The following is a 25,537-nucleotide window of genomic DNA, read 5'->3' as shown; positions in this document are numbered from 1 at the left end:
GTGAACGGTAAGTATTTCACGTATCATTGAAACTTTAAACATCACAAAATAATACAATATGATTAACATTTAGCGTCTGGAACGTTAAATATTAAAAAATGAAGGTGATTTTGACCTGTCTGTCAGGTTGGGATTTGGCTGCAGGAACTGATCCTAAATCAGCGCGTTGACACTGACCCCTAGTGGACAAAAGAGGGGACTTATTTCTCTCTACATGACCATCAACAATGACCATTTATTGTCATTTACACACTGTTTACACCCTGTGTATTGAAATTCTTGTACTTGCCTTTCCGGAAAGCCGACCAATTTTAAAATAAAAATAAGAATAAGAATACAATATTTACATAAATGTACATGAAATTAAAAAATAAAAAATGAGGTAAGGATAAGGCAGTTTCATCTTTTTCAGAGATGACCTCCTCTTAGAGAAGCTCTTTATTCTTTTTTCGTTGGGGTCGACCCCATGTGATTCATAATTGATCAAACGTGACGTGATGCTGCTGATTGACTGCTCAGACCTTTTAACGTGTTCCAAGTTCTGCATTCCGTAAGGCAAAAAAAACCATTAGTAAAATACAAGTAACGTACGTACGTTACTAATGGTTAAAGTCACTGAAATAATGTTTACTATTGTCATCTTATTGTTTATTGGTCTAAATATGGGGTGATCATTTTTTTCCATATGTCATTTTACATCTGGAGCCAAAATACATTCGAGCAATACCTCCTTTTTCCAGCTGTTTGTTTAATATGTGAAGTGATGTCATCAGCGATCACATGCTCATTGGTTCTTCATCCAGCAGAGGGCGATGGAACCAAAGACTGAAGATCTGAATCTGAATCATAATGTCTTTAAAACTCTTCTATCTACTTTAGGTAGAAGATAAGAGACCGTAATGGTTCTGGCCGGCGTTCGGTGGAAGTGGGCTGCGTCTGGCTCGCACCTGACATGAGTTTGAGACCTCTGGTTTAAAACGGGTTCTTCAACTCTGTTCATTGTAACCTAAAATAGATCAACCCCCCCCCATCTGTTCTGTGCACAGCAGCACACCTGTGGTTCTGTATTTGGTTTCGTAGAATGTGAAACGCCTTTGAAGTGACTGTTCGCATGAGAGGAACTCTAGAAGATGAAACCAGAGTTTTATTTCCATCTGAACGGAAGCGTGTTTTCTTTACTCACGGGAATTACATCATATTAATAAACGTGGGAAGATTTGATGGAAAGTGACATCATCGATGTACAAACTGTATTTATCCATGTAGATGTCACCAATGAGGTCACACAGTTTCGTCCATCCAGCGTCGCATCCAGTTGTACAAGTACACACGTATACTGGATCCAAGTACACTTTAGTGGTCTTGTCTTTAGGAGACGCTTTGTACTTTTACCTCACTGCATGTACTAGTTTAACAGCTACTTTGGAGATACGACTGTGAATAAAAACAAGGACATTTAATACACGTTGAGGAATCAGGAGATGATTTTATTTGACTACTTTCACTGAAGGACGAGTATCCTGATGAATGAAGCTCTGATCAGACTAGGAGGCCTCCCGACGGCGTACCTTCGTCTCCAGACGGGATTTCCTGTCCGTGTGTCTGAGGGAGGGGCTTGATCTCAGGATGCCCCCCCACGTCTCTGTGTCCCAGTACCAGGACTGGGAATGTGGCCGGGAGGAAGCCGGGGACTTTGCTTAGCTTCCTGCCTTTCATTGTTCAGGATGAGCAGGAAGGATGATCTTCACCTCCTTCTGTCCTCTGCTGGTCTGCACACCCTGAAGGTGTTTGTGGTTCAAAGGTCAAAGAGAGAAACAGAGCTCATTAACGAGACCTTTCGGTTCAGAAAGACTGTGGAGCTCAACCAATTAATAGATATTAATATAAATTCCACTGCTATAGATCAGTGTGTGCGGGATGGACACTCGTCTTTCCCTTTCTCAGGGAGTTTCCATTCCTCAAATGTAGGCCCCTCAGCCTGGTTCTGTCCTCCAGAGTCTAGAGGAGGCGGCATATCACACAAAACTGAATCCCGGAGCAGTAGTCCATTATCCCTTTTGAATAAGTAAAATATTCTAAAGGTGCCTTTTTACATGGATGCACTGCTCCATTGAGGTGGAAACTTCTAGAAGTTTCTTTCAGTTCAAGTGAAACATCTGGATGGAGGGTTGAAGGCTGCTGATGACATCAGGACCGCAGAGAGCCTTCACATCTTCCGCCGCAAACTAAAGACACAACTCCTCAGACTCTACCTCCACTAAAACAAATTGTATCATTAAATTGTACTTATAATGGAGTTTGGTTTGGTTGGAATGCACTTATTGTAGGTCTCTTTGGATAAAAGCGTCAGCTAAGTGACATGTGATGTAACATAACGTGACGTAACATAACGTCATGTAACGTCATGTAATGTAAAAAGCGGCGATGCCGTGTTTGTAATCGAGGCCTCGGGGGTCCGAGCTGTGCTGATCCGGAGTCAGTGGAAAGTGCTTGGCTGGTGGAAACTACAGAGCGGCTGTAAACACCGGCTGGTCGCCGACCACTAGAGCGACACACCCAGCAGCCCCCCCCCCCTGCCACCCCCCCTCCCCCGCAGATGCAGCTCGCTCCAAAAACACCAACAAACACACACTTCGCGGCAGCGCGTTCAGGTTCCAAGAAGCAACAACCGGAGGCGTCTTTCAAAGTCAAAATAACATTTATTCCAAAGTTTTCCAAAATACTGCGCCATATAAATATTACAAAATACTATGAGTAATACTGTGTGTCAATATACTTGGACTTAACGAGGACTGAGATGAGAACGCTGCAGCAGTTTGTCAAACATGTCTGCTGATGTTTGTCGTGTAAACTGACCTCACATCAGTCACCGGCATGTTTCATATTTCGTCCTGAGGCTTCGGAGGAAAAGTCACTTTGGAGCTGCTCGTTAGCTGAGAGGATTCACAACATGTTTGAGACCGGGGGCTAGCTTAGCTTAGCATGAACATGGGAGACAGACGAGAGGCAACCTGTTTCCCCCCCTTGTTTCCAGTCTTTATGCTAAGCTAAGCTAACATCCTCTCACTTAACTGTAAGCAGGAAAGCATAATATAATAAATGTTGATCTCTTGCTGCACATATTTGCGTGTGAGTGGATGTGGAAAAAATCATATTGTCTTAAATGCCTTTTTTAAAGAACAAGATAATAAAAATCCCAGTAAATTAGAATATTTCCGCTTGATCCCAGTGTGGTATTCCTTGTTTTGAGGATTTTCTGGAGCAGACTGAATATTAACAAATATTGGTCTGAATATGATGTGACGGATAATTTACTGAATATTAGAGTTTATCGAAGAGCTGCAAGATAAAAAGGACTATTTGCAGTTATTGCCAGACACGAGTTGAATGAAAAGGAAGACTATGACCTCAGACATTCAAATAGATGCTTCGCTGCCTGGAACTGCCTCAAACGGGGCCGAACTCACGAGGCCAGAAACAAGCTGAGTCAGCAGAAAGGCCTTTTAGAAAACGCGAGTCAGTCCTGCTGCTTTGTCTCTGTTTCACAACACGAGAAACAGGAAGTGTGTCCGCACACTGACTTCGGATGCAGCGGGAAGAGGAAATCAAACTTCGTAGTATTCCCGATTGCACTTGATCGTCCGCCCTCGGCTCCGCCCTCAGCGCTCAGTCGTGGCCGAGCCCTCGCCGCTCGCCACCAGCAGTCTGAGGGAGTCTCCCGAGGATCGGATCAGCTCTCTGCCACTGGAACCCAAACAGAGACCACGACGAGCCGTGAACACACACACACACACACACAGTGGGGGGGCGGGGGGGGGGGGCGCTCGGTGGTAGTGCACGAGACGTGTACTTTGACACTCACGCGTTGTACTCCATTCCCACCACGCTGACGCCGTTGACGGCCAGGATGCGATCGCCCATCCTCAGCTTCTGGCAGCGAGCGGCGGGAGAGTCGGGAACCACCGACTTCACGTAAACGCCGCTCAACCTCAGCTGAGTCTTCTGTGAAAAGGGGAAGATCACAGACGGACGCGAGCGGCGCGTTCAGGGATATTCACTCATTCATCCATCGAGTGTTGACACGATATTTATGAACTCTTCATTTAGTTCCACCATCGTCATCATCATTTGAAAGGTTTGAATCACAAGAGAAACAATAAAACACCGAAATCAAATTATCAAGCACCAATAATATTAGTGTGAAATGATTCGTGTCGCCTGGTTGTAACAGAATGAATAAGACATGTGTCCCGGTGCAAAGATACCACCATTAATCAGTTTGTGATGACTAACGCGTCACTGAGGCTCAGCAGCTCCGTGCGTTTGTCCTCCGTTCACTCACAAATAACTTTTAGTAAGATCACATTGAAGTAGAAATGCATTCAGTTTCATCAGATCCGAGCAGCGACACGACAATCCTCTGCGTCCGGATCAAAGTGTGCGAAAGGAGTTCTCACCGAGCCGTCCACCAGAGCCAGGCCCAGGCCGTGAGGTCCCCTGTGGAGCTCCACCGCGAACACTTCCTCCCTGGCTCCGCCTTCTTCTTCTTCTGCACTCTGCGTCTTCCTGTCGGCTCGTCCACCGGCTGGACAAACAAACACGAACACAACAAAGAGGACGCGTGAGGACGGGAGCAGCACCGAGCAGCAGAGACACAGTAATCACACGGTGGAGCATTTAAACCCTCAAAGGACGTGTTGTTAGGCGGGTTTTAGTCCTCGTAGCTAACATGACATTACAGGTCATTTTTTAACCCCCCCCCCCACACAGTGGGAGCAGTGTGCTGCCGTGAGGGCGCCCGGGGAGCAGTTAGGGGACAGGTGTCCTGCTCAGGGACACTTCGACACGGGACATGGAACCGTCAACCTTCTACACCATGCACCACGGTCGCCAGACCTGTCAATAACAGTAGCCCCGCCCTAAAGCCCACCCGGCTCTATGGGGAACTGGACTGTAAACGACTGAGTTAAAATGACGCTGTATAGAAGCAGACCTGAAACTAGAGACCATGAGCTCATGTTCAATGTTTACATAAATAAATATATGAAGAAGTTATTTTCTCATAGACTCCTATAGAACCGTAGGAGTCGCCCCCTGCTGGTGAGGAGAGAGAATGCAGCTTTAAGACACTTCCCGTCTGGTCACAACAACAACGCAGCAACAGTAGCGACCCTCCCCGCCCCCCTCACGCCCCAAACTCCCCCTGGCTATTCCCAACATGCAGCACCCCCCCCACGCAGGACCTGCCCCGAACAATGCCGCCACCGATTAAGATTCCACGCAGCAACCCAACTGTAAATTCCCATGACGGATCGGCCGCGGCTCTTTTCTCTCCTGACATCACCGCCTCTCTGTAATTCTTGGGGCCAGATTAAAGGATTACCAAACTTTCAAAATAACATTAGCTGTTAGCCAAAACCACAGAGGCCAAGATACGGCTCGGCGTGGCGATGGAGCGGGTACCCCCCCCCCCCCCACCCAGTGTGGAAAAACAGCTTCATTCATTTGTTTTTACACCAGGAAACAACCTAAATCTTTTTTTATTTTTTAAAACAACATATTTGAGATTGTAATGTTTAATGTTCTGTAATAATATTCATTTGACTACAGTTTGATATGAGCTTAAAAACAAGCCAGAAACAAGTTATAGTTTAAACTACGACACGTCTAACATTCCCGACTGGCTGAAAATAAACAGCAAATAGTTTTACTGTCTATAAACGGGAGGATCCTTTTTTCTGATTAATAGTTTAGTGTATAAAAAGACAGCGAATGTCCATCACTGTGCGCCAGCTTATATCATCGAATGTATTTCTCAAGAAACTATCCCAAAAAACAATATCACGTAGTTTTCTCCTCTGTGTGTCAGTACAAACTGTGCAGTATTTATACTGCTAATGAGCGCAGATGTACATGCTGCCAGATGGCTTCGTTTCAGCGTAATCCACAAACCCTTTAAGAAAATTACTTTTATAAAAGGCACCAACAGAGAAAACATAATACAAGTGACCAATTAGAGCACAGCCCTCTGATGAGGATCAACAAAATCCCTCAGCTTTAAACCCCCAGTGGGGGGTCTGAGGGGCATTAACACAGGTTCAACCCCTTAAACACAAACATCACATGTGACCAAAAGGCTCTGTGACCGGCTCGTTACTGAGAAATCAGCCTCAACATTTGTTCTCACTCATTCACCCTAAATTTACATTAAGAAACCGAAGAAAAGTAGAGAAATAAAGCAGATGGTTCACTTATTGTGGCTAAATAGAACAATAACCTGCAGTAACCTGCAGTTCCCTCTTTAAACAATAACAATAAATAATAACTTCTTCTCCATTTGACAGCAAGAAGGAAATGAAAATATTCTTAACGGGGCGGATGCTTAAACTGATATTTGTAGTGGTATAAAAGAAAGCCGCAGCAGTACTTTGAAGTATTTTGCAGTACTTTGTAGTACTTTGCGGGACTTTGTAGTAGTTTGCGCCTCATGCGAGCATTTAAAAACACCATCTGTAAGTAAAAGATTGGAGTCCTTCACTGTTTCCACTGATGATCTGAAATGTTTCAGTATCACTCTGACTCCTCTCCCTCTGACTCCTCTCCCTCTGACTCCTCTCACTCTGACTCCTCTCACTGTGACTCCTCACTCTGACTCCTCTCACTCTGACTCTTCACTCTGACTCCTCTCACTGTGACTCCTCACTGTGACTCCTCTCACTCTGACTCCTCACTCTGACTCCTCTCACTGTGACTCCTCACTGTGACTCCTCACTCTGACTCCTCTCCCTCTGGCTCCTCTCACTGTGACTCCTCTCTCTGACTCCTCTCACTCTGACACCTCTCACTGTGACTCCTCACTCTGTGACTCCTCACTCTGACTCCTCTCCCTCTGACTCCTCTCACTGTGACTCCTCTCCCTCTGACTCCTTTCTCTGACTCCTCTCACTCTGACACCTCTCACTGTGACTCCTCACTCTGTGACTCCTCACTCTGACTCCTCTCCCTCTGACTCCTCTCACTGTGACTCCTCTCACTGTGACTCCTCTCACTGTGACTCCTCACTGTGACTCCTCTCCATCTGAAAATCAACCCCGACAAGACTGAACTACTTCTCTTTCCCGGAAAAGATTCGCTTACCCAGGACCTGACAGTCAACTTTGGAAACTCTGTGCTAACGCCCACTTCGACTGCTAAGAACCTCGGCGTCACACTCGACAACCAACTCTCCCTGACTCCCAACATCACTGCGACAACGCGATCCTGTAGATACACGCTCTACAACATCAGGAGAATACGTCCCCTTCTCACTCAGAAGGCAGCGCAGGTACTGATTCAGGCTCTTGTCATCTCCCGCCTGGACTACTGCAACTCCCTCCTGGCAGGTCTCCCTGCCACCGCCATTCGACCTCTGCAGCTCATTCAGAATGCAGCAGCTCGACTGGTCTTCAACCTTCCGAAATTCTCCCACACTACTCCACTCCTCCGCTCTCTTCACTGGCTACCGGTGGCCGCCCGCATCCAGTTCAAAACACTGGTGCTCACGTACCATGCTGTGAATGGATCGGGTCCAGCTTACATCCAGGACATGGTCAAACCCTACATCCCAACCCGCACTCTCCGCTCTGCATCTGCAAAACTACTCGTCCCTCCCTCACTGAGAGCAAAACACTCGACTAGGTCTCGACTCTTCGCTGTCCTTGCGCCGAAATGGTGGAACGCGCTCTCTGAAGACATCAGGACCGCAGAGAGCCTTCACATCTTCCGCCGCAAACTAAAGACACACCTCTTCAGACTCTACCTCGACTAAAGACTAACAAATTGCAGCACTTAAATTGTACTTGTGACGTCACTCATCTATAGCAAATTGTAAATTTGCTTATTTGAGGAAATTGCACTTTCTTGTTTCTTGTTCTCCTGAGTTTGTACCCTTATGGTTGAATGCACTTATTGTACGTCGCTTTGGATAAAAGCGTCAGCTAAATGACATGTAATGTAATGTAATGTAATGTAATGTTTTCGGCTTCAGGTGATGTTTTACAGCGGTTTGTGTCTTTGGACGCTTCAAAGGACGTACTATGTCACTTTTATCCAGTAAAATGTCTTAAAATAACGAGACCTGTTATATATTCTGTTGAGTACTTTCTCTCATCAACATAAACCATTTCAATTGAGTGTGAGTTCCATTTGATCGCCATTCAGCAGCCTCGTATCTTACTCGTGGTTTCTTACCAGAAGCTTTCATGATTCAGCCCCATCTTTACAATAGTTTTAAACCATCAATCTGAGGAAGAACGTTTGGATCCAGAAGGTATCAGAAACAAGACAAGCAAACATTAGGACATCATCAGGCCTTCCTGTGACCATGAAGCTGCTCCTCCAGCTTCATGGGCCCACGATCCGTCGCTGTGCAACCTCACTGAGTGGGTTTAAGTGTTAAAACATGACATTGTTAGATGCAATATGTGCGTACAACTGCTTTCTTTATTGGTTTGGTGCTTTTTATCCTGTATTTTGTTTATCGTTTTAAAAGTAATGTTTTATTAGACTGTGTTTATTATTGTTTTTATTTTTTACCCTTTGGTTAAGTACTGTTTGTGATTCATCAGCTATATTTGACTAAATATTGGTGGAAGATGACATTTAATTTATTTGTTTATTCTGCACAGCTTTGACCGTGATGATGTGTTTGTGTTGTGGTGTTGACTGACACATTGCTCCGTTACGTTGCATTAAAATGGGCCGATCTCGTGTCTCTTTAGTCACCTTTCCGTTGCTGGCGGGCCCCCTCCTGCAGATCGGCCTCCAGCTGCGACAGCTCCATCCCCTGCGGGGTGTTGGGTGGAGTCAACAGGCAGGACGGGTCCAGCGCCAGGCTCTTGTGGTAGCCCATGTCGTCGTGTCCTGACAGCGTGTTCTGCAGCTCCAGGCTCTTCAGCTTCTGGGTCAGAACCGCCTCGCAGCAGCTCAGGTCCCCGTGAGATCCTCGGGCCTGAGGCGTCTCGGCGGGGGCGGGGCAGGTAACCGGGTCGGGGACCCCCTGATGGGCGGGATCCAGGGAGGCCGTAGACTGGCTGTCTGCAGTCGCCCCGTTGAGAGTCTGGTGATCATAAAGTCAATCAAACACAGATGCAGAAGCACAGGGGTGCTCGGGGGCCTCGGGGGGCTCGTTACCTGCTCCTCCGCAGGGGGCTCGGCTCGGGTTTCACCGCGGGGGAGTCGGCGGATGAACTCCTGCAGCTGGGCGAGCTGTTGGAAGAGCGCGGGCTCCACGACGGCTTTGCCCAGGTGAAAGGGGCCGTCGGGCAGGATGAGCGGCGGGTGGCTGTCGAAGCTCTCCAGGATGTCGGCTGCAGGGCAGAAGAAAAGTCATCCGTCACCGATGACCCGAGCAGAGCCGCCGCATTTGGGTTAACACCGGATTAAAAAGCATGTTAAAAGCGTGCGTGCGGTCCACGCAGCGGGGGGCCGTGCGGGTGAAACCAGGCGAGAGAGGGGGGGGGGGGCGGCTTGGAGAGGAAACACGCTGAAGCTGATTGGTGGAGACAGACTGTCGGGACGGGATTACTCACACACACTGACACAAAGACTGCTGCTTAGAGATGCATGTGAGTGTGTGTGTGTGTGTGTGTTTGTGTGTGTATGTGTGTGTGCGCGTGAGTGTGTGAACTTGTGCGTTTTTTTACTATTAAAGAATTCCTTCCTTCTTCACAGACAGAATATCCAGACTTAAATTGCAGTACATTTTGAATTAAACTAATAACTGTTTTCATCCTGTGTAGAATTATAAATACATGAATAAGAATAATTAAATATATTGTCTTAGATATATAAAATTACCCAAATAACTGAGGAAATGATTCTTTATTTCAAAATTCCTTTTTGAAATCACTGGCTTTGTTTCTAGCTCGCTTTCTCTCCCTTTATTTTATTAAGATTACGCATTCAAGAATCTCCTCTAACAGAACAAGAGATGGAATCCTCGTTCGACTGCACCAGACTCAATGATAAAAACCTGACATTAGATCATAATTAATGTATCACAACAGAGCTCCTCTGTTCTATGATGAACTCTTTTGTATTTCTTCTGTCACGTTTCAACATGCTGCTCGATACATTCCTGCTGAAAGACGAGACGGGTTTCTTTAGTTTGCAGTAAACAGGGTGGTCATGTGATTTCTCCTTTGTTTATCTCCACCAGGTGATGATGTATTCGGTCGTCTGCCTGCAAAGTCTCAAGCTGCCGCCAACAACTGTTTTTATCCTTAATTCACCCGACAATCATTTTGCACTTAACCAATTCGTGCTTAAGAAAAGCTGAAAGTCATCTAATTTCAGAACCGTGTTCTCTGTCTCCATCTGACTGTTCACCCCGTCACTCACCCGTCCTGGCGGCGTCCTCGGCGTCGCCCGCTGGCGGGCTCCACCCGTGGGGACAGGGTTTACCGGAGTGGTACTCGGTCAGCATGTGGTGGAGCTGAGCGGCGTTCAGGGCAGCGAACTCGGCCCTGAGAGAAGACCAGGACGCCTGGACGCACACAGAGGGAATCCTTGAGGTCAGAGCGTTGAAAACAAAACGTGCAGATAAACTCGATGCATTTTGAATTCGTAGGCAGAAGCAGATGAGTTGATGCTACATTTGTAATATCTCCATACATGCTGTAAGAAAGCCAGAGCTTTCATGATACTGTATGAAGTGCTACACAGCTGAAATCTTGACAGATTCCAAACTGATTCCATTTAGTTTTAGCCTGCTGCACTACCACCTGTGTCCACAGGGGCCGCCAGAATCCAAACATGATCAAAGCTCCTCGTAGCAGCTTCAAAGAACGAGCCACAAAAAGTCTTTGTGGTCGTTGTGACGGCGAGGGACCAACAAGTTTTCTCCCAGAGCTCTTGACTCCGTGTGAGGACACACAGTCATTGCTTTTAAACCAAGCGTACGTGAAATGTTTTTGTCCCCGCGGCGATAAAGCCTCTTGGGAATTCTTTCTCGTGAATAAACAGAGCAGCGCGTATCAATGCAGCTCAGACCCGTGTTTATTCTGCACTCCATTAAAAGGTGAGCGTGTAACAATCTCCGTCTGCGCGGCGTGAGAAGTGTCAACTTCAAGTCAAGTTTCTTTTCGTGAAATGGGACATTCGAGATCTGGAGGGCGAGGAAACCAGTGGGTCACGTTTATGGGATTACTCCATTGTTAGTCTGAACTGGTGGGGCAGACTTTGCCTGGACACGCCAGAGCCGCAATTAGACCCACGCCAGAGATGATGTCGTGTCCTTTCCCTTCTCCTGCAGCGAAGAGAAGCTGAAGCATGAAGGCTGCTTATAAACGCCGCCTGTTATGTCTGAGATTAAATGCTTTCTCCTCAGAATGTCGTGCTCTCCGCATCCCGCTGGTGTGATTTACCGAGGCAGCAGTGAGCCGCCTCAGTCTCTTAAAAGCAGAAATGACAGAGGTCCAGATGGAAAACGCAGTGGAGGGCGTGTGCTCTGCGGCGGCCACAAGTGACCTCATGCCAGCGCACGGGAGGAATCTGCCCGCTGTCTGGCCTCCTAGCAACCTTCCAAATAATAAAGAATCTTTGTGTGAAAACCAGTTAGCAAACCAGTTTAATATTTAACTAAAAGCATGTTTGCCCGTTCATCTAAAGAAACACTTACTTTTGAGATTATATTGTACAAAAAGAGAATATATTTATCTAAAGTAGCAGATGATTCACCACAAAAAGATACCATCACCTTTCCAGCAGCATCAAACCTGCAAACCCGACAGAGTTACAACGTTTGTTGCTTCATAAAAAGTGAGAGCACAACGTGTAAAACAGGGTTTGAGTGAGTAACCGAGGCAGCGGTGAGCCTGAGGGGGAATAAATGTCCAGCAGGAGACAGGAGTGACAGCAGATATGAGGATGTGGGTCTGGAGGTGTTTGAGTGACAGTTTGTTTCTTCTGAGGAAACATCGATGGCTTTAATCTTCACGGCACCATTAGTCACAGTTATCACAATGTTTGGCAACGACGATTAGAAGTGAGCCGGCGCAGGTTGTGAGGGGAACAATTTGCACCTAATACATAATACATGACTTATTAAAGTTAGTACTAGTACTAATAGTACTGAAGCCTCTACAACAATGAAACGCTCGCCCACAGACAGACAAACAGGACGGCTCAGGCGGATGTCCTCTGACCTGCTGCAGGGTTTCTCTGGGCGTGGCCAACAGATTGACAGCGGCCGAAAGCTTCTGGAAGTATTCGTTGGCCAGATCGCCCAGACCGATGCTCTGGATCCAGTCCATCAGCAGGTCCAGGTTGGCCCGGATCTGAACCCCTCGGGACCACTGGTAGAAGCCGGCGCCGGACCCTGAAGGACGAATCATTCAAAGCGAGACGTCACAAACAGCTGATGCTCGATTGACCTTGTTTTGGTCTTCAGCCGAGCTCTCACCTCTCTCCATGAGGGCGTTGAACAGCGACGCGTTGATGAAGAACAGCAGGTAGGCGCAGAGCTGCAAGGAGATGTCCGGATGGACCTGGAAGGCCGCGAGGAGCTTCAGCGCCTCCTTCAGGACCTCCAGGACGCCGCCGAGTCCGTCGGGCACTCGCAGCTGACCGCTCTCGGAGAACGGGTTCCCGTCCAGCAGACCGGGCAGAGACGAGTACATACTCTGTGGAGACAGGCGGGCCGGGTTACCTCTCTGATGTCAACACTTTCTTCTTCAGTCTCTCATATCAACACTTTCTTCTTCAGTCTCTCATATCAACGCTTTCTTCTTCAGTCTCTCATATCAACGCTTTCTTCTTCAGTCTCTCATATCAACACGTTCTTCTTCAGTCTCTCATATCAACACTTTCTTCTTCAGTCTCTCATATCAACACTTTCTTCTTCAGTCTCTCATATCAACACGTTCTTCTTCAGTCTCTCATATCAACACTTTCTTCTTCAGTCTCTCATATCAACACGTTCTTCTTCAGTCTCTCATATCAACACTTTCTTCTTCAGTCTCTCATATCAACACGTTCTTCTTCAGTCTCTCATATCAACACTTTCTTCTTCAGTCTCTCATATCAACACTTTCTTCTTCAGTCTCTCATATCAACGCTTTCTTCTTCAGTCTCTCATATCAACACGTTCTTCTTCAGTCTCTCATATCAACACTTTCCTTCTTTGTACCGGAGGTTATGACTCAGAGGACCTTCACACTGCGTTCAGGACACTTTGTAGGAGAGCTTCCCAAAACAAAACGAAAAAAACCCACTATCTGACATTTACACTACAGTAAAAACGTTCACACTAATAGTACCATAAATAACAGGAAGAACAAAACACTGAGCTGCAAACACTGATGAGTCGTCTTGCAAGCAGTTTTATTGAAGCCATTGAGAGCTCTCAGACAGATACGAGTCTTATCTCGATTGTTTGCATGGTATGACATCACCTGTTAGGCTGAGACACACACACACACTCACAGCATGACTAAGATAATGACCTCAGACTGAGAGAATAAGCCCACATGCCTGAGCTGATCTGCTGGGCAGATATTGGCTCATTGGATGATTGAAACCGGAGGCGATGGTTAATGATTCCTACACATTGTTAATAATGTTTTAAACACTTGCTGTATATTACAGCTGAATGAAGCTGGCCTTTATATTCATTTTCTATTACTGAGACTTAGCGAGCATTAAAAGAAGAAGTGATGACGCCCTGCCTGTACGTTATGAGCGATGAGGCACTTTTCACAGGAAATCAATGAGAGAACTGTTCACTCCACCCTTCTTTTCCTGTTGAGTGTTTCTCTGATGACAGTTTGTCTTCCTCTGCAGGAAACAGAACCTCCTTTTCTCTCAACATGCTTCTCTACTGTGGAATCGCAATGCATGCTAAAATACCAAGCTGGTGCTGCTTGATTAACAAGCCTCAAAAGTGACAAACAGACATGGTGGATTGAAGAAACTGAAAGAAAAGAAACATTTCAGCTGCACTTCCTGAAGCCTGAAGAACAGAAGCTGCACAGTCAAAAGCCACAACAGAAATATGCCTCAAAGTATCCAAAACAACAGCACAGACTGTTCCTGCTTCCTTCCTTCCCTTCCTCCACGCTCTGAGCGCTGGGTGGAGGTGCTCCACAGTCTGCTGCTGGGACGTTAACTGGATTCCGCATGAGCCAGACTGCCTTTAATGAACATCTTTCACATGGGAAAAGCCACATAATACGTAGTCTGGGAGAGTCCTGTCGGGCTGTAAAACCAAGGCTGACTGCTGACTACACAAAGCAAAGTCACACACACACTAAGAAGCTTTTGAAGAGCTTTCATTGGGATGTGAGTACCTATTTAAGTATTTAGAGCATTAGAGTGGTATAAACCATCTCTGTCTCCTGTGGCGTTCCACAAGGCTCCATCTTAGGTCCCACGTTGTTGTTGTTCCCTCATGTGTTTTTTCTGTTTTGTTGTTCCCACATCCCTGATCATTGTTAAGATGACGGTGGAGCTGTGACCCTTGAACCTAAGACTATAAATAGGAAAAGGATAGTGTTTTTTTTTATATTAGTGCTGAAGGTGTCTCGTCTTTAAATCATTAAATAACTAGTCTGGGTCTCATTTTTAAATTTGACAAACAGATGATTTCTGTCTTCTGTCGGTTAGCTTTTTCCACTTGCAGTCAATGGCGAAAATAAAAAGGTGTAGACCTGGAAACCGTCTTACATGCTTTAATTACCATTATTACGTATAATCTGGTCTGTAACTGATTTAAAATGCGGCGGCTCCAAGAAAAGCAACATCTCCGGCCTCCCTTCTGATAAAAATATCGATTCTGCTTTAAAACACTTTGTCAGCCTACACTCTTCAGTCTGTCTTCTGATCAGTTACATTTAAATAATCTAAGATGCAGGTCAAAATCCACAGTTCATTGAAATTAAGCTCAATTCTCCATTGCTGAAACAATTCAGCCTCACGATCAGATCCATCCACTCTATTAGTGTCTATTTGTGTCCCGCTTATTATCAATACAACAATGACGTTGTTTTAGTATTTTCTGCTACACGTATCTAACCTTTTTATTCATGGTCCTATTACGTAAATTTCTCTCATCACTGAATGTTTTTAAAAGTTCAGAAATACAACTACAAGACTCAAAACGTCGTTCTTCCAGCGGTTCTCACCCTCCTGGGGTTGTTGTTCAGCGTGCCGGTGAAATCAGTCTCACCTTGGGAACGAGATTGTCTTTTTGTTTGTATTCCAGTCGGTGGAAAAGAAAACCTTGCTCACTATCTCACAGGCCTTTCCTGCCTGAGAGTGCCAGACAGAGTCGGTGTTTCCACTCTGTCATTGTGCTTTCTATGTGGGATATTTTAAATGAAAACAGAATTTTGTGTTTACGCAGCCCAATTTCCTGATTCGCATGTGACCGACTTTTAGATTCTACAGGTCAAAAGGATGTGAGGCATGCTGAGGTACCCGTTCCAGAGTGTGTTTGTGCCGTGTGTTACAATGGGTTGTGTATTACGGTGTGGCGCACAACCTTTGTTAGATAGTAGACAGACTGCTGGAAGGTGAACATGATGACTTCTTCCAGGACTGTCATGGCTTCTTCACAAGCTGTGCGAGTGGAGGACATCTCCGAGTCCAACAGACCTGACGAAACACACACGGACACGCATTTACAAACGCTCCAACGCCTGTGACCATGACACCAACGCTGAGCAGCGCGCCGCGTCGTCCTGCACCTGTGTCCTGCTGGTCCTGCCTCCAGGGCAGCAGCTGAGGGACTTCATGCTGGATGAAGTGCAGCAGTTCGATGGAGTTGGCCATCCAGAGGAGCAGCGGCTGCAGACCTGGGATCAGCTCCTCCATGCTGAGCACCTGGAGACGCTCGGGCTGCTCGGCGTCGGAGCCGCTAACGTAGAAACGCAGAGGAAGAAGCACAGAGGTCAGTGCAGGAACAAGTCCGCAAAAGTAATCGCTTACACTGCAAAAATCATAGGGATATTCAGACAATCGCTTCGATGCTTTTATCACCCATTTAATCCAATTGAGACCAAATGATTAAGAATAAAAACAAGCTAAAAAGAAAGTGTGTCTGCAACCAGCCAACCAAGTTTGATTAATACACGGCACTACAGTCCAACCCTCCGCCTACACTGCGAGGAAACACAAACGCCTCCGGTCAGATAAGCTCTGGTTATCATCTAGCAGCCGTGTGCAGCGTCACTCTCCTCACCGCCGTCTCACGGACGGAAAAACAACTTGAAGCATTTATTTTGGCTTCAAGACTATTTCTTCAAAAAAAAAAAAAAACGGTAAAATGTAAAGTTGTGTGTTTGCAAATCGGCAAAGAACACAAACTGAGCTGCAGCCACTTTCCGATTTTTTTCCGATCATTTTTACGAATTATTCTGAATAAGTTAATCAGCTGAATCAACAGCTATTTTTCATGATCAATTATGGTTGAGACATAATATCCAGATTGTAAATGTGAGGATTGGCTGCGTTTCTCAGACTTCTTCTACACAGTTGTGTGGGCTGAACCAAGCTTTGATAAACATGTCAATCAGTACGTTATCTGATTATCAGTTGCAGCTGTTAAACATCTAAGACTTGTTACGTTCACGTTACAGTTCACTCTCTCATTCACTTCTGTTTGAAAGTCTTTGGAGTTTAACTTTGATTTCTTTGCTCCTGAAGTATTCTGTGGAGCAAGACGTCACGTCGCTCATGAGAAAACCTCTTCCTCAAATGTGGGAAAATCCCTCTTTGAACAGCGTGCATTTAACAAAAACTCGCTGCTTTTTCGAGGAGCAAATAGTAGTAAAATCAGACTTTAGGTCCTCTTTCATTCAGGCAGTAAAGCCGGAGGCGCCGTATATCACGGCGGGCAGCAGCTGCTGCGCTCGTGTATTTCTGGAGACACTTTGTTTACTCACGTTTCTGGCTGGATCGCTGCAAGTTCCTTTGTCTTCTCCTAAGAATACCACAAATAGAAGAAATATACATTTCCTGAAACTTCTCATGGACATTAAAATCATCAAATGGCCATTTGATGATATTAGAACACACTAAAGACATTTTTTACTTCTTTTTCTATGATGTTTTTCTACCAAATTTATGTTGACAAAACAATTTTCGCCTAATATTTTATGACTTTTTGCCAACATTTAGTTTTAAATACATTTTTCAACCTAATACTTTTTCAATTAATTTCCCATGACATTTTAAACATATTTTTACATTTTTATTCAAAAAGAAAATCAACCTCATTTTTTTTTCAAAACCATTTTTACTTGACATTTTATAATAATAATAACACACTTACTAATGTATATATATTGATATATATAATGTATTTTTTTCCACCACCATACACTAGTTAAATAATTGTTATTCTACTACTATTCTTACTATAAAGCTATTTTGAAGACTAAAATAGATGTGCCACTTGGAAACCTTGAATCTTGAACCCAACCAACGCTTCCGAGTGTCGGGCAATTTGGAGATAATGAGCTAAATGATGATCTGAATTCAGAGTTTCATCCTTACCCACATAGCGAGCTGGATCTGTGCCGCTATCCGCAGCAGCAGCTGCCTGAAGTGTGCGAGGCCGAACGTGCAGGCCGAGTGCTGCATGCAGAGGCTCAGCAGGAAAGCAGGCGCCAGCTTTGGTCCATCCCCACCAGGGTCCAACATATCCAAAACCTCCTGCAGGACCCGCTCCTCCTGCTGCAGCTCGTAGCTGACCAAAGCCTCGGTGCCTTCCAGGTCCCTCCAACGAGGCGGCGAAGGCTTCCTCCAGGGCCTTGTCATGGCGACGGAGGAGCCGCACGATGAGCAAGAGGAGGCCGCCTTTGCGTCTGAGTTGGGGCAGAGCGGGTTCATCCACAGGGGAGTCTGCACGGACGCCGAGGTGCTGGTAGGATCCTTAAACATGAAGAGGTAGTGTTTCCCCAAGCTAACAAGGTCCCCTGGTTTCAGTTCCACTTCCTCTTTGAGGAGGAAACCATTTCTGGTCACAGGGGCACCGTGGAGGGGCTTCAGCATGGTCAGTGTCTTCCTGTGCTCCCCCGGGGAGGGCGGGCCGCTGGATTCCAGGCGTCGGACGCAGCAGTGCTGGGGCAACACGTCGGGGGCAAAGAGAAGGATGTCAACCTTTAGCCTCTCCTCATCTTCCCCGTTGCAATGCTCCCTGCAGCAGCCGAAGACGGTGGTGGTTCCACTCATCAGGTAGATGACGAAATCCTGTAGAAGGAAGCAAAAAGAACCAAAAACACTTTTTCAATAATGATCAAAAATTTGATCCATTTGTTGTTCTAAAAGAAAGTCCAACCTAATGTCTTGTTTTCAAAAGCCAGTTCAAAAGCCAAAGATATTCCGTTAGAGTCACATAACACAGTTTATTGTTCGACTTGTAGTTCTTATTAAAGATTATTTGTATTCACACTGGGACACAAAAGATTAACCAATCAGGGAAATGGAAGAGACAATAGAGCAACAACTCTCGATATAAGACCTTTCACACCTGAGAAACTAAAACCATTCAACAATGAATCGATTATGAGAAAAGATGCTGGTGTATGTTTCTGTTTAACACGTCAGCTGGATTTGCATCTGTTTAACCTCAAGACGCTCGATGGGAAACCTGCGTTCCCGGGGATTCGATCTGCCTGCGTAACGTTTGGAAGTGAACCAGACGAGAACGAGACGGGAAAAGAAGGATTAAGAGTGATGTTCCGTGACCTCGAGGGTCACGGCAATCAGCTTATTAGTGATGATACGGTATCATCAACGCCGCCTGTTTCACGATATGACAACAGGTATTCAATCCAACACAATCTGATACAATCCATTAATACTGTGCCGTTTATTCACTTTTTAATTATCTCTGCCTCCTTCATGTATTAAAATAAGGCCAAAACCAACACTTTTTATATCATATGATGAAATTAAATGAAAAATATCTGAATATTTTATTTTGTGACAGTGGGGAGGATGCAGATCTGTTGTTATCCACTTGTAACTAAACAAGTGGACATTCAGTCAATCTTTATAACACTGTTCTTATTGCACCCACTGTGAACTCCAAAGGCTTAACCTCGATATCTTATTTTATATTTAGGTTATCTAATCATGAGGATTGAAGGGCTCTTAATGATGTCGTTAGCTTACAAGAATGAAAATAAACATTCTAAATATCTAGATACTACATGTTAGTTTGACTTGTTATTTCTGACAATCAATATCAATCAACAGCAAAGTAATACACAACTATCTGGATAATTGATTCAATATTTCTGTCATTTTTAAGAGAAATAGCTTCGTGCTTCTAGGAACGGAACCACGACCCGGTTTACTGTGACGACGGGGCTTAAGTTGTGTGCCTTTAATCAGGGTTTAATCTGCTGCTTCCAAACATCCTGAGCAGGTTTCCTTCAGTCTGTATGCGGAACACTTTGTTCCTCATTAGAACACGACGACTCGTCACTTCTGAGCCTGCAGCGCCTCGTGAGCCAAAGCCACAGTGTTTCCGTCCCCGCTGGCCTCCCTGTGACCCCCTGACCCGCGGTTCAATCCAACACCCTCATGTAGTCCTTCACACCGTGTTGTCTAGGTAGGCTGGTGTTTGCCTCGGCCCGACAACAACTTCTCTGCCTGCCCCTCACCTGTCGGTGGCTGTAGCCCTGCAGCAGGAGGAAGTACGGGAAGTCGAAGGGCGGGTGGATGGAGTACTGGGTGGTGTTGTCGTCGCTGCTCTCCGTCTCCTCCTTCTCCATGCCGAGGCGCAGCACCTCCTTGTCGGCCTCGGCCTCCGGGTCCTCTCGGAGCGCGCTCTTCGCCGCCCGGCCGGCCTCCTTCCCCATCGCAGGCAGGTCCATCTCGCTCAGGCTCCTCCAGATCCCGAGTCCGTCCGCATCCTCGCCGCTGCCGTCCACGAACAGCGAGGTCACCCTGGAGCGGCTCTTCTGCAGCTTACGGGCCTGAGCGTTGATGCCTGGATGGACAAGAGGACAGCGTGTCCGTCAATGTGAAAAACACTGTTTTGTGTCCATAGTAAAGGACAGCACGAGACTGGGACCGCTTGTAGCCACAGTTAGACATAGAATACAATATATATATTTAATATATTATATATATTTAATATAATATAATTAAATATTATATGTATACAATATATATGAATTTGGCAATAAATGTTCCTGATTCCTCATATATCTCTTTTCCACCTTGTTTTAAAGTGAAACCTATTGAGCTGAACACAAAATGAACATTGATAACCAACCAAAGCCGACGTTTCGCTGCACTGGCACCAGTTGAAATGAAACCCGTGTGGAGAGGAAAGAGAGGAAATGTGCGGGCAGAGCGAGATGTGACCACCGGTTCTATCCGTCGGCCTGACGTAACACAAACACCATTCAGCTCCTTTGGAGCCATTAAGCGCAGAGGAATGTCCATCGAGCTCCGGCTCCACAGCCGCCAGCTCTGCCGCTCTTATCAGCTGTGGAAGTGGGTGTTTCTCCACATTGTCCAGCAGCAGCGTGACGGACCGGAAACAGCCTGAAGCCCGCCGCGGGACGTTAAGTGAGTCTGACTGATATCGATCAAGTTGGGGCATAAACGGACTTAATGCAGGATCAACACCCAAAAAGCACATTACTGATATATTACCGATAGGAATATTCTGAGAGGAGGTGAGTGGCAGCTCTCCAGCGGGCCCTAAAACCGAGATAAGACCCTCCTATCCCGCACTGCAGCTTTTGTTTCCTCGTGGCCGCTCTCACGGGCCGGCCCATCTCCTGCGTCCCAGCAGGTGATAAGCCGGACAATGAGGGCTGTTAGCCCGGCAATAAGAGGAAAGGATAAAGGCTCGCCCCGCCACCACAACAGAGACGCAGTGATTGATCGCTCGGCCGCGAGGACGCCAGGGTCACTGACTCGTCCTGAAGATGGTGGGATGGGTGCTGGTCAACCCCTCTGACCCCTCTTTGGACAAAAGTTCAATCGTTGATCGGAGCCGTGACACACAGTTATCCTCCGATTTTCAACGGTCAGGAACACGTCACGTGCGGCGAAATGTTTTGTCTTCAATGGCAACCAAATTGTGAGATTTGATCAGTTCCACGGCCCGAATAGGAAGCTGTGATGGACTCGTCTGAGACCAACAGCCACGTGATTGGACGTGGCTGTGCTGTTTGGGGAGAGGACGTGCAGGTGGGCGTGTCTACCTGCGGTGACGGTGTCTCTGTCCTGTAGACTCTGCTCCTCCACGCTCGCTCTCAGCTGGATCTCGAATCGCCGGGAGAAGCCTTCCTTGGGTTTCCAGAGGGACTGCAGCGTGAGGGGCTTCTCGTTGTCTCCCACCACCCGGAAACACTCCCGCTTCCACTGGTTGTCTGCGCCCGTCTTGCCGATCACGTCGCAGAGCGCGTAGTGGCCGGCGTCCTCTTTCTCTAGACAGTACCTGAACGAGGAGGGAGGACGGGGGTTAAAGCAGCGGACTGACTATTGAACCGCCTCCGGGTTTCGTTTTTCATTAATCAATTATTACATTTAAGGCGATAGCAAGAAGCGCTTTTGAGCACCCAAAACACCAAAGAAAATGTACCCCCTTCGCGATAATGTAAATTCTTGAAATCTCAAATTTCAAAAGCTGGAATTACCATATTAAAGTACCATATTAAAACTGCACCACTGGTACTGAATACATCTGAGACTGTGCATCCAATTCTGGAGAAACCATTTCAGTTGAGGTATTAAACCGGTGGTGCGGTTGCAGAGCCAAGACTCGTCTTTTCATGTCCAACCCAGCGTGTGTCACCTCTCCAAGGCCTCCTTCACCAGCTCCTTGGCGCTGGACTGCGTGGTGGCCAGCACGCTCTTGTAGTTGGTCCCCTGGCAGATGTCGCAGCCAAAGATCTTCAGGATGCCGGGGACGGACATCTGACTGGACAGCTCCGATGGGTCGTCGGCGGCCTGGAGGTCACCGGGCGGGGTCCCGCCGGCCGGCGCCTGGCCGCGCCGCCCGCTGCCCGGGCTGTGGTTGAAGACGGTCGAGAGCCGGTTGTTGTGGCGGCGTATTTTGCTCTTGGCCGGCTGCCGCACGCCGGCGCTCTCGGTGGAGCGGACGGTGATGTCCGAGTTATTGGACCTGAGAAGACGACGGACGCGGTTAGCTGTCCAGCCTGAACAAAGGCGCCATAAAGCGTCGCAAACAAGACCAACGCGCTGCTTTTTCACTTTGTCGTCACTCGTCACTTTGTTACTTGTTTGTTACTTGTTCGTTAGTGCACTTTATGCTTAATATTTTTCTTTTTAACTTTTTTAATATTTAAAATTTTTAACTTTATTCCCTTGTTTTATACTAACCCATAGCCTTATTCTACTAACCCATTGCATTAGCATTTCATTTTACTTTATTTTATTACTTGTGCACTGCCGTCTACTGTCGCGCACTAAGACAAATTCCTTGTATGTTTGGCATATTTTGGCAAATAAATGTTTCCTGATTCCTGATTTTGTCTGGTGTTACTGTGACGCTAAAACTGAAATACATCAGATGGGTTTATACTACTTGAAATATCCATTAAGCCACTAAATGTGTGCGTTAAAAGTAAAATTGTCTCAGCGAGTAAACTGGGCTTATGTGCTAAACAGAGGATGTAAAATAAAAAGGAAGGTAATGAACTTTAAAAAAAAACGTCTGTAACGTAAGAAAGCGTGACATAAAACCATAAAAGTAAAAAAGCAGCAAGAAGGAGCTTAAAAACGAAAGCTTTCTATTGGGAAAAAGACAATTCAAAATTAAATAATACATTGTCTGACCTGGACAAAAAGGTTTTGGAGAGTGTGTGACACACTACATCTCACGAATAAGTCTTTATCATTGGATTTATTAACCTGATGTCATCAGCACATCATCCCTTACGGCCAAAGATGGAAGACATCAGCGGGACAGAGACACCAGCAACAGGACAGTTTAGACATAATCAAAAGTCAAAGGACCAATGAGCCAATCGACTACAATGATTGACGTACTGCCAAAGATGCCGAAGATGAGTCTGTGTGGCCGAATGAAAACGAACCCTCGTTCATTTCATTATGACGTGGGACAGATGTAGTGACGTAGTAGTACACTACGGTGGAAATACTTCAGCACCTGAACGTTGTCCTCAAGTCACCGCCACATTCCCGCCCTGCCTGCGGGTGACTTCACGTCAACGTGTGTCACTGTCTACGGAGCAAATGGAGGCTGTTAACGAGGACTTACTGGACAGATCCATTGCTGGGTTTCCTGCCCAGCTGGACCAGTCGCTTCTTCGGGGAGCGGATGAGTAAACCCACCGGGAAGCTCAGGGCCTGTTTATTGACGTGGCTGCTCCGCTCCTCTGAAATCATGATGCTCACGTAGGACCGCAGCGTAGCATTCTGCGCTACGGAGCTAGCTGGGGGAAAGGAAGAGGAGACCACCGAACGGAGAAAAAAGACCCCCGGGGGGGTCTCGGAGAGCCGCAGAAATGCTCCCGGCGCGTCGGTGTCCGTTAAGCGGAAGTTGTGAGCGTTGTTTAAAAGTGCCTCTCCGCGTGAGGAGAGAATCGAAAGGAGCGACCGTTGGTTCAAAACTTTCCAGAAAGAGGGAAAGAACTCCGCTTGGCTTGCGGATAAAATCCAGACCGAGAAGGTGATTCAGCAGCAGCGACGTTTCCACTCGCGGTTTGTCCGCTTCTGACCGGGAGCAGCTGGAGAACGAGCCGAGAAACAGCCCCGGTCCATAATACCGACCGGAGATCCGTTAACCGTCCGCCGGTGAGCCTGCAGCGGACTGAACGAAGGCAAGCCGCCGCCGGAGGGACCAGGGACCGCGTGTGACGTCACCGCGGCGTCACGATGCTGGTCCCAAGAGGTGGGCGGGGTTAATCCCACACACACACATACACACGTACACACGTAGACGAAGGGGGGACCCACGAGTGACCAGCGTCTTAGTGAACTCATTCCTACTCAGTTTCCTCATTAAGATGTTACACTGGGTGAAATTTCAACATCATATAAAGTAATTACTACCAAGTAACTCCATTCATACACGTCACGTGTTTTTTCTAATGATAAATTATTTGGCAGAAGTTTGGCAGCGATCCACCCCCTGAACATAATACAAATATATTAACTGGATTCAATATATTAACTAAATAACTATCATATACACTCAATATAGGGCATATAAAATGATAATGATGGGCTATAAATACTGTAAAGTGTAATTTTTAGAGCATTTTTGTTTTTTTGGATTGCTTCAAAACTGTATAAACAATGTACAAAAGCCAAGGAGAATCATTTAAAATGAATAAAACTACGTATTTACTCAAGATCCAGATTAAAAAAGAAAGAAAAGCATAAAACCATGGCAAAAGTATCCACAAAAATTTGTCCTAGTGATATATAATTTGTACTGTAATTTGTGATAAATTGCAGGCACAGTGGATCAAAACTGCATAAAAATCATATTGCCATCCATCCATCCATTGTCAAACCGCTTATCCTGCACACAGGGTCGCGGGGGGGCTGGAGTCCATCCCAGCCAACTTCGGGCGATAGACAGGGTACACCCTGGATTGGTCGCCAGCCAATCGCAGGGCAACACAGAGACATACAGCCATTCACACTCACATTCACACATCTACGGGCAATTTAAAGTCCCCAATCAACCTGATCCCCACAGCACGTCTTTGGACTGTGGGAGGAAGCCGGAGAACCCGGAGAGAACCCACGCAGACACAGGGAGAACATGCAGACTCCACACAGAAAGGCCACTGGGCGGAATCGAACCCAGGACCTTCTTGCTGTGAGGCGACAGTGCTAACCACCACGCCACCGTGCCGCCCTTATCATATTGCCAGCTGAGAGTAATTTGCTGATCAAGAGCTCCACCTAGTGGCAGTAGAGATGCATCATCACAACACTGCGCGACACATGTCGACAGGAACATTGGTTTGGTGTTTTGCAAGATGCAGATTACACGCTTTTTTCAATACAAACTAAATGCTTCGACACAAGCGTCTGTATGACCTAAACCAAACATACAAACACATTTTGGTATGTGTGGAATTCTAAAACACACTTGCAGTGTTTTCTTATTTGTTTTTATCTCAAGATCCTTTTTAGACATCCAACAAATGTCTGAAATACAACCAGAGATGTTGCAGTTCTGTGTGCAACCACCAGGTTACACCATGTCTGAGTCTTTCCTGACACATGATAAGGCACCATGAACACCCGCAGCACCTAACTTTGTCGCACACACCCACCCATATAAGCACACTCGGCCTGTGTCATTTTGTGGTATTGAGTAACTCTGAGAGGCGGATGTGACTCCGAGCTCCACCTGCAGCTGCTGTGACAGCGGGCGGTTTGCAGACGTCGAGGATTCAGGTCAGACTTTGAAGTTTACACTTTTCTGCAAACGGCATCTCGCTGCAGGCAGTGCACGTCAGTCTCCATCAGGGCCGTCAGTCAACCCGCTCAACTGCAGTGAAGCACCATCGCACGCACAAGA

At 46.4% G+C, this 25,537-nt stretch overlaps 1 protein-coding gene across 1 annotated transcript; it reads right to left on the bottom strand.

Annotated features, from left to right (window-relative positions):
* Positions 1-2,679: 2,679 nt before the first annotated feature.
* Positions 2,680-23,881, bottom strand: radil2a (Ras association and DIL domains 2a). Its single transcript, XM_078084156.1, has 16 exons — positions 23,255-23,881; positions 21,806-22,135; positions 21,213-21,448; positions 19,653-19,981; positions 17,536-18,231; positions 16,923-16,960; positions 15,726-15,895; positions 15,521-15,633; positions 12,443-12,662; positions 12,186-12,358; positions 10,381-10,525; positions 9,172-9,347; positions 8,764-9,097; positions 4,458-4,585; positions 3,863-4,002; positions 2,680-3,744 (listed from the first exon to the last, which is right to left on the bottom strand). The coding sequence occupies exons 1-16, from the start codon at positions 23,380-23,382 to the stop codon at positions 3,660-3,662; spliced, it is 3,441 nt and encodes a 1,146-aa protein (XP_077940282.1). The 5' UTR covers positions 23,383-23,881; the 3' UTR covers positions 2,680-3,659.
* Between the last annotated feature and the right edge of the window lie 1,656 nt (positions 23,882-25,537).

This window comes from Gasterosteus aculeatus, chromosome 11 (assembly GCF_964276395.1).
Source record: "Gasterosteus aculeatus chromosome 11, fGasAcu3.hap1.1, whole genome shotgun sequence".
NCBI lineage: Eukaryota > Metazoa > Chordata > Actinopteri > Perciformes > Gasterosteidae > Gasterosteus > Gasterosteus aculeatus.
Note: the sequence above shows the minus strand (reverse complement) of the source record. Positions and strands in the feature narration are given on the sequence as shown.

Excerpts from the sequence above, each read along its gene's own strand:
- radil2a (XM_078084156.1), bottom strand. The coding sequence starts at position 23,382 with ATGATTTCAGAGGAGCGGAGCAGCCACGTCAATAAACAGGCCCTGAGC. Across the intron at positions 19,982-21,212 it reads CAGAGACACCGTCACCGCAG|GCATCAACGCTCAGGCCCGT; the intron begins GTAGACACGCCC and ends TTGTCCATCCAG. Across the intron at positions 12,359-12,442 it reads CAACGCCCTCATGGAGAGAG|GGTCCGGCGCCGGCTTCTAC; the intron begins GTGAGAGCTCGG and ends TTCGTCCTTCAG.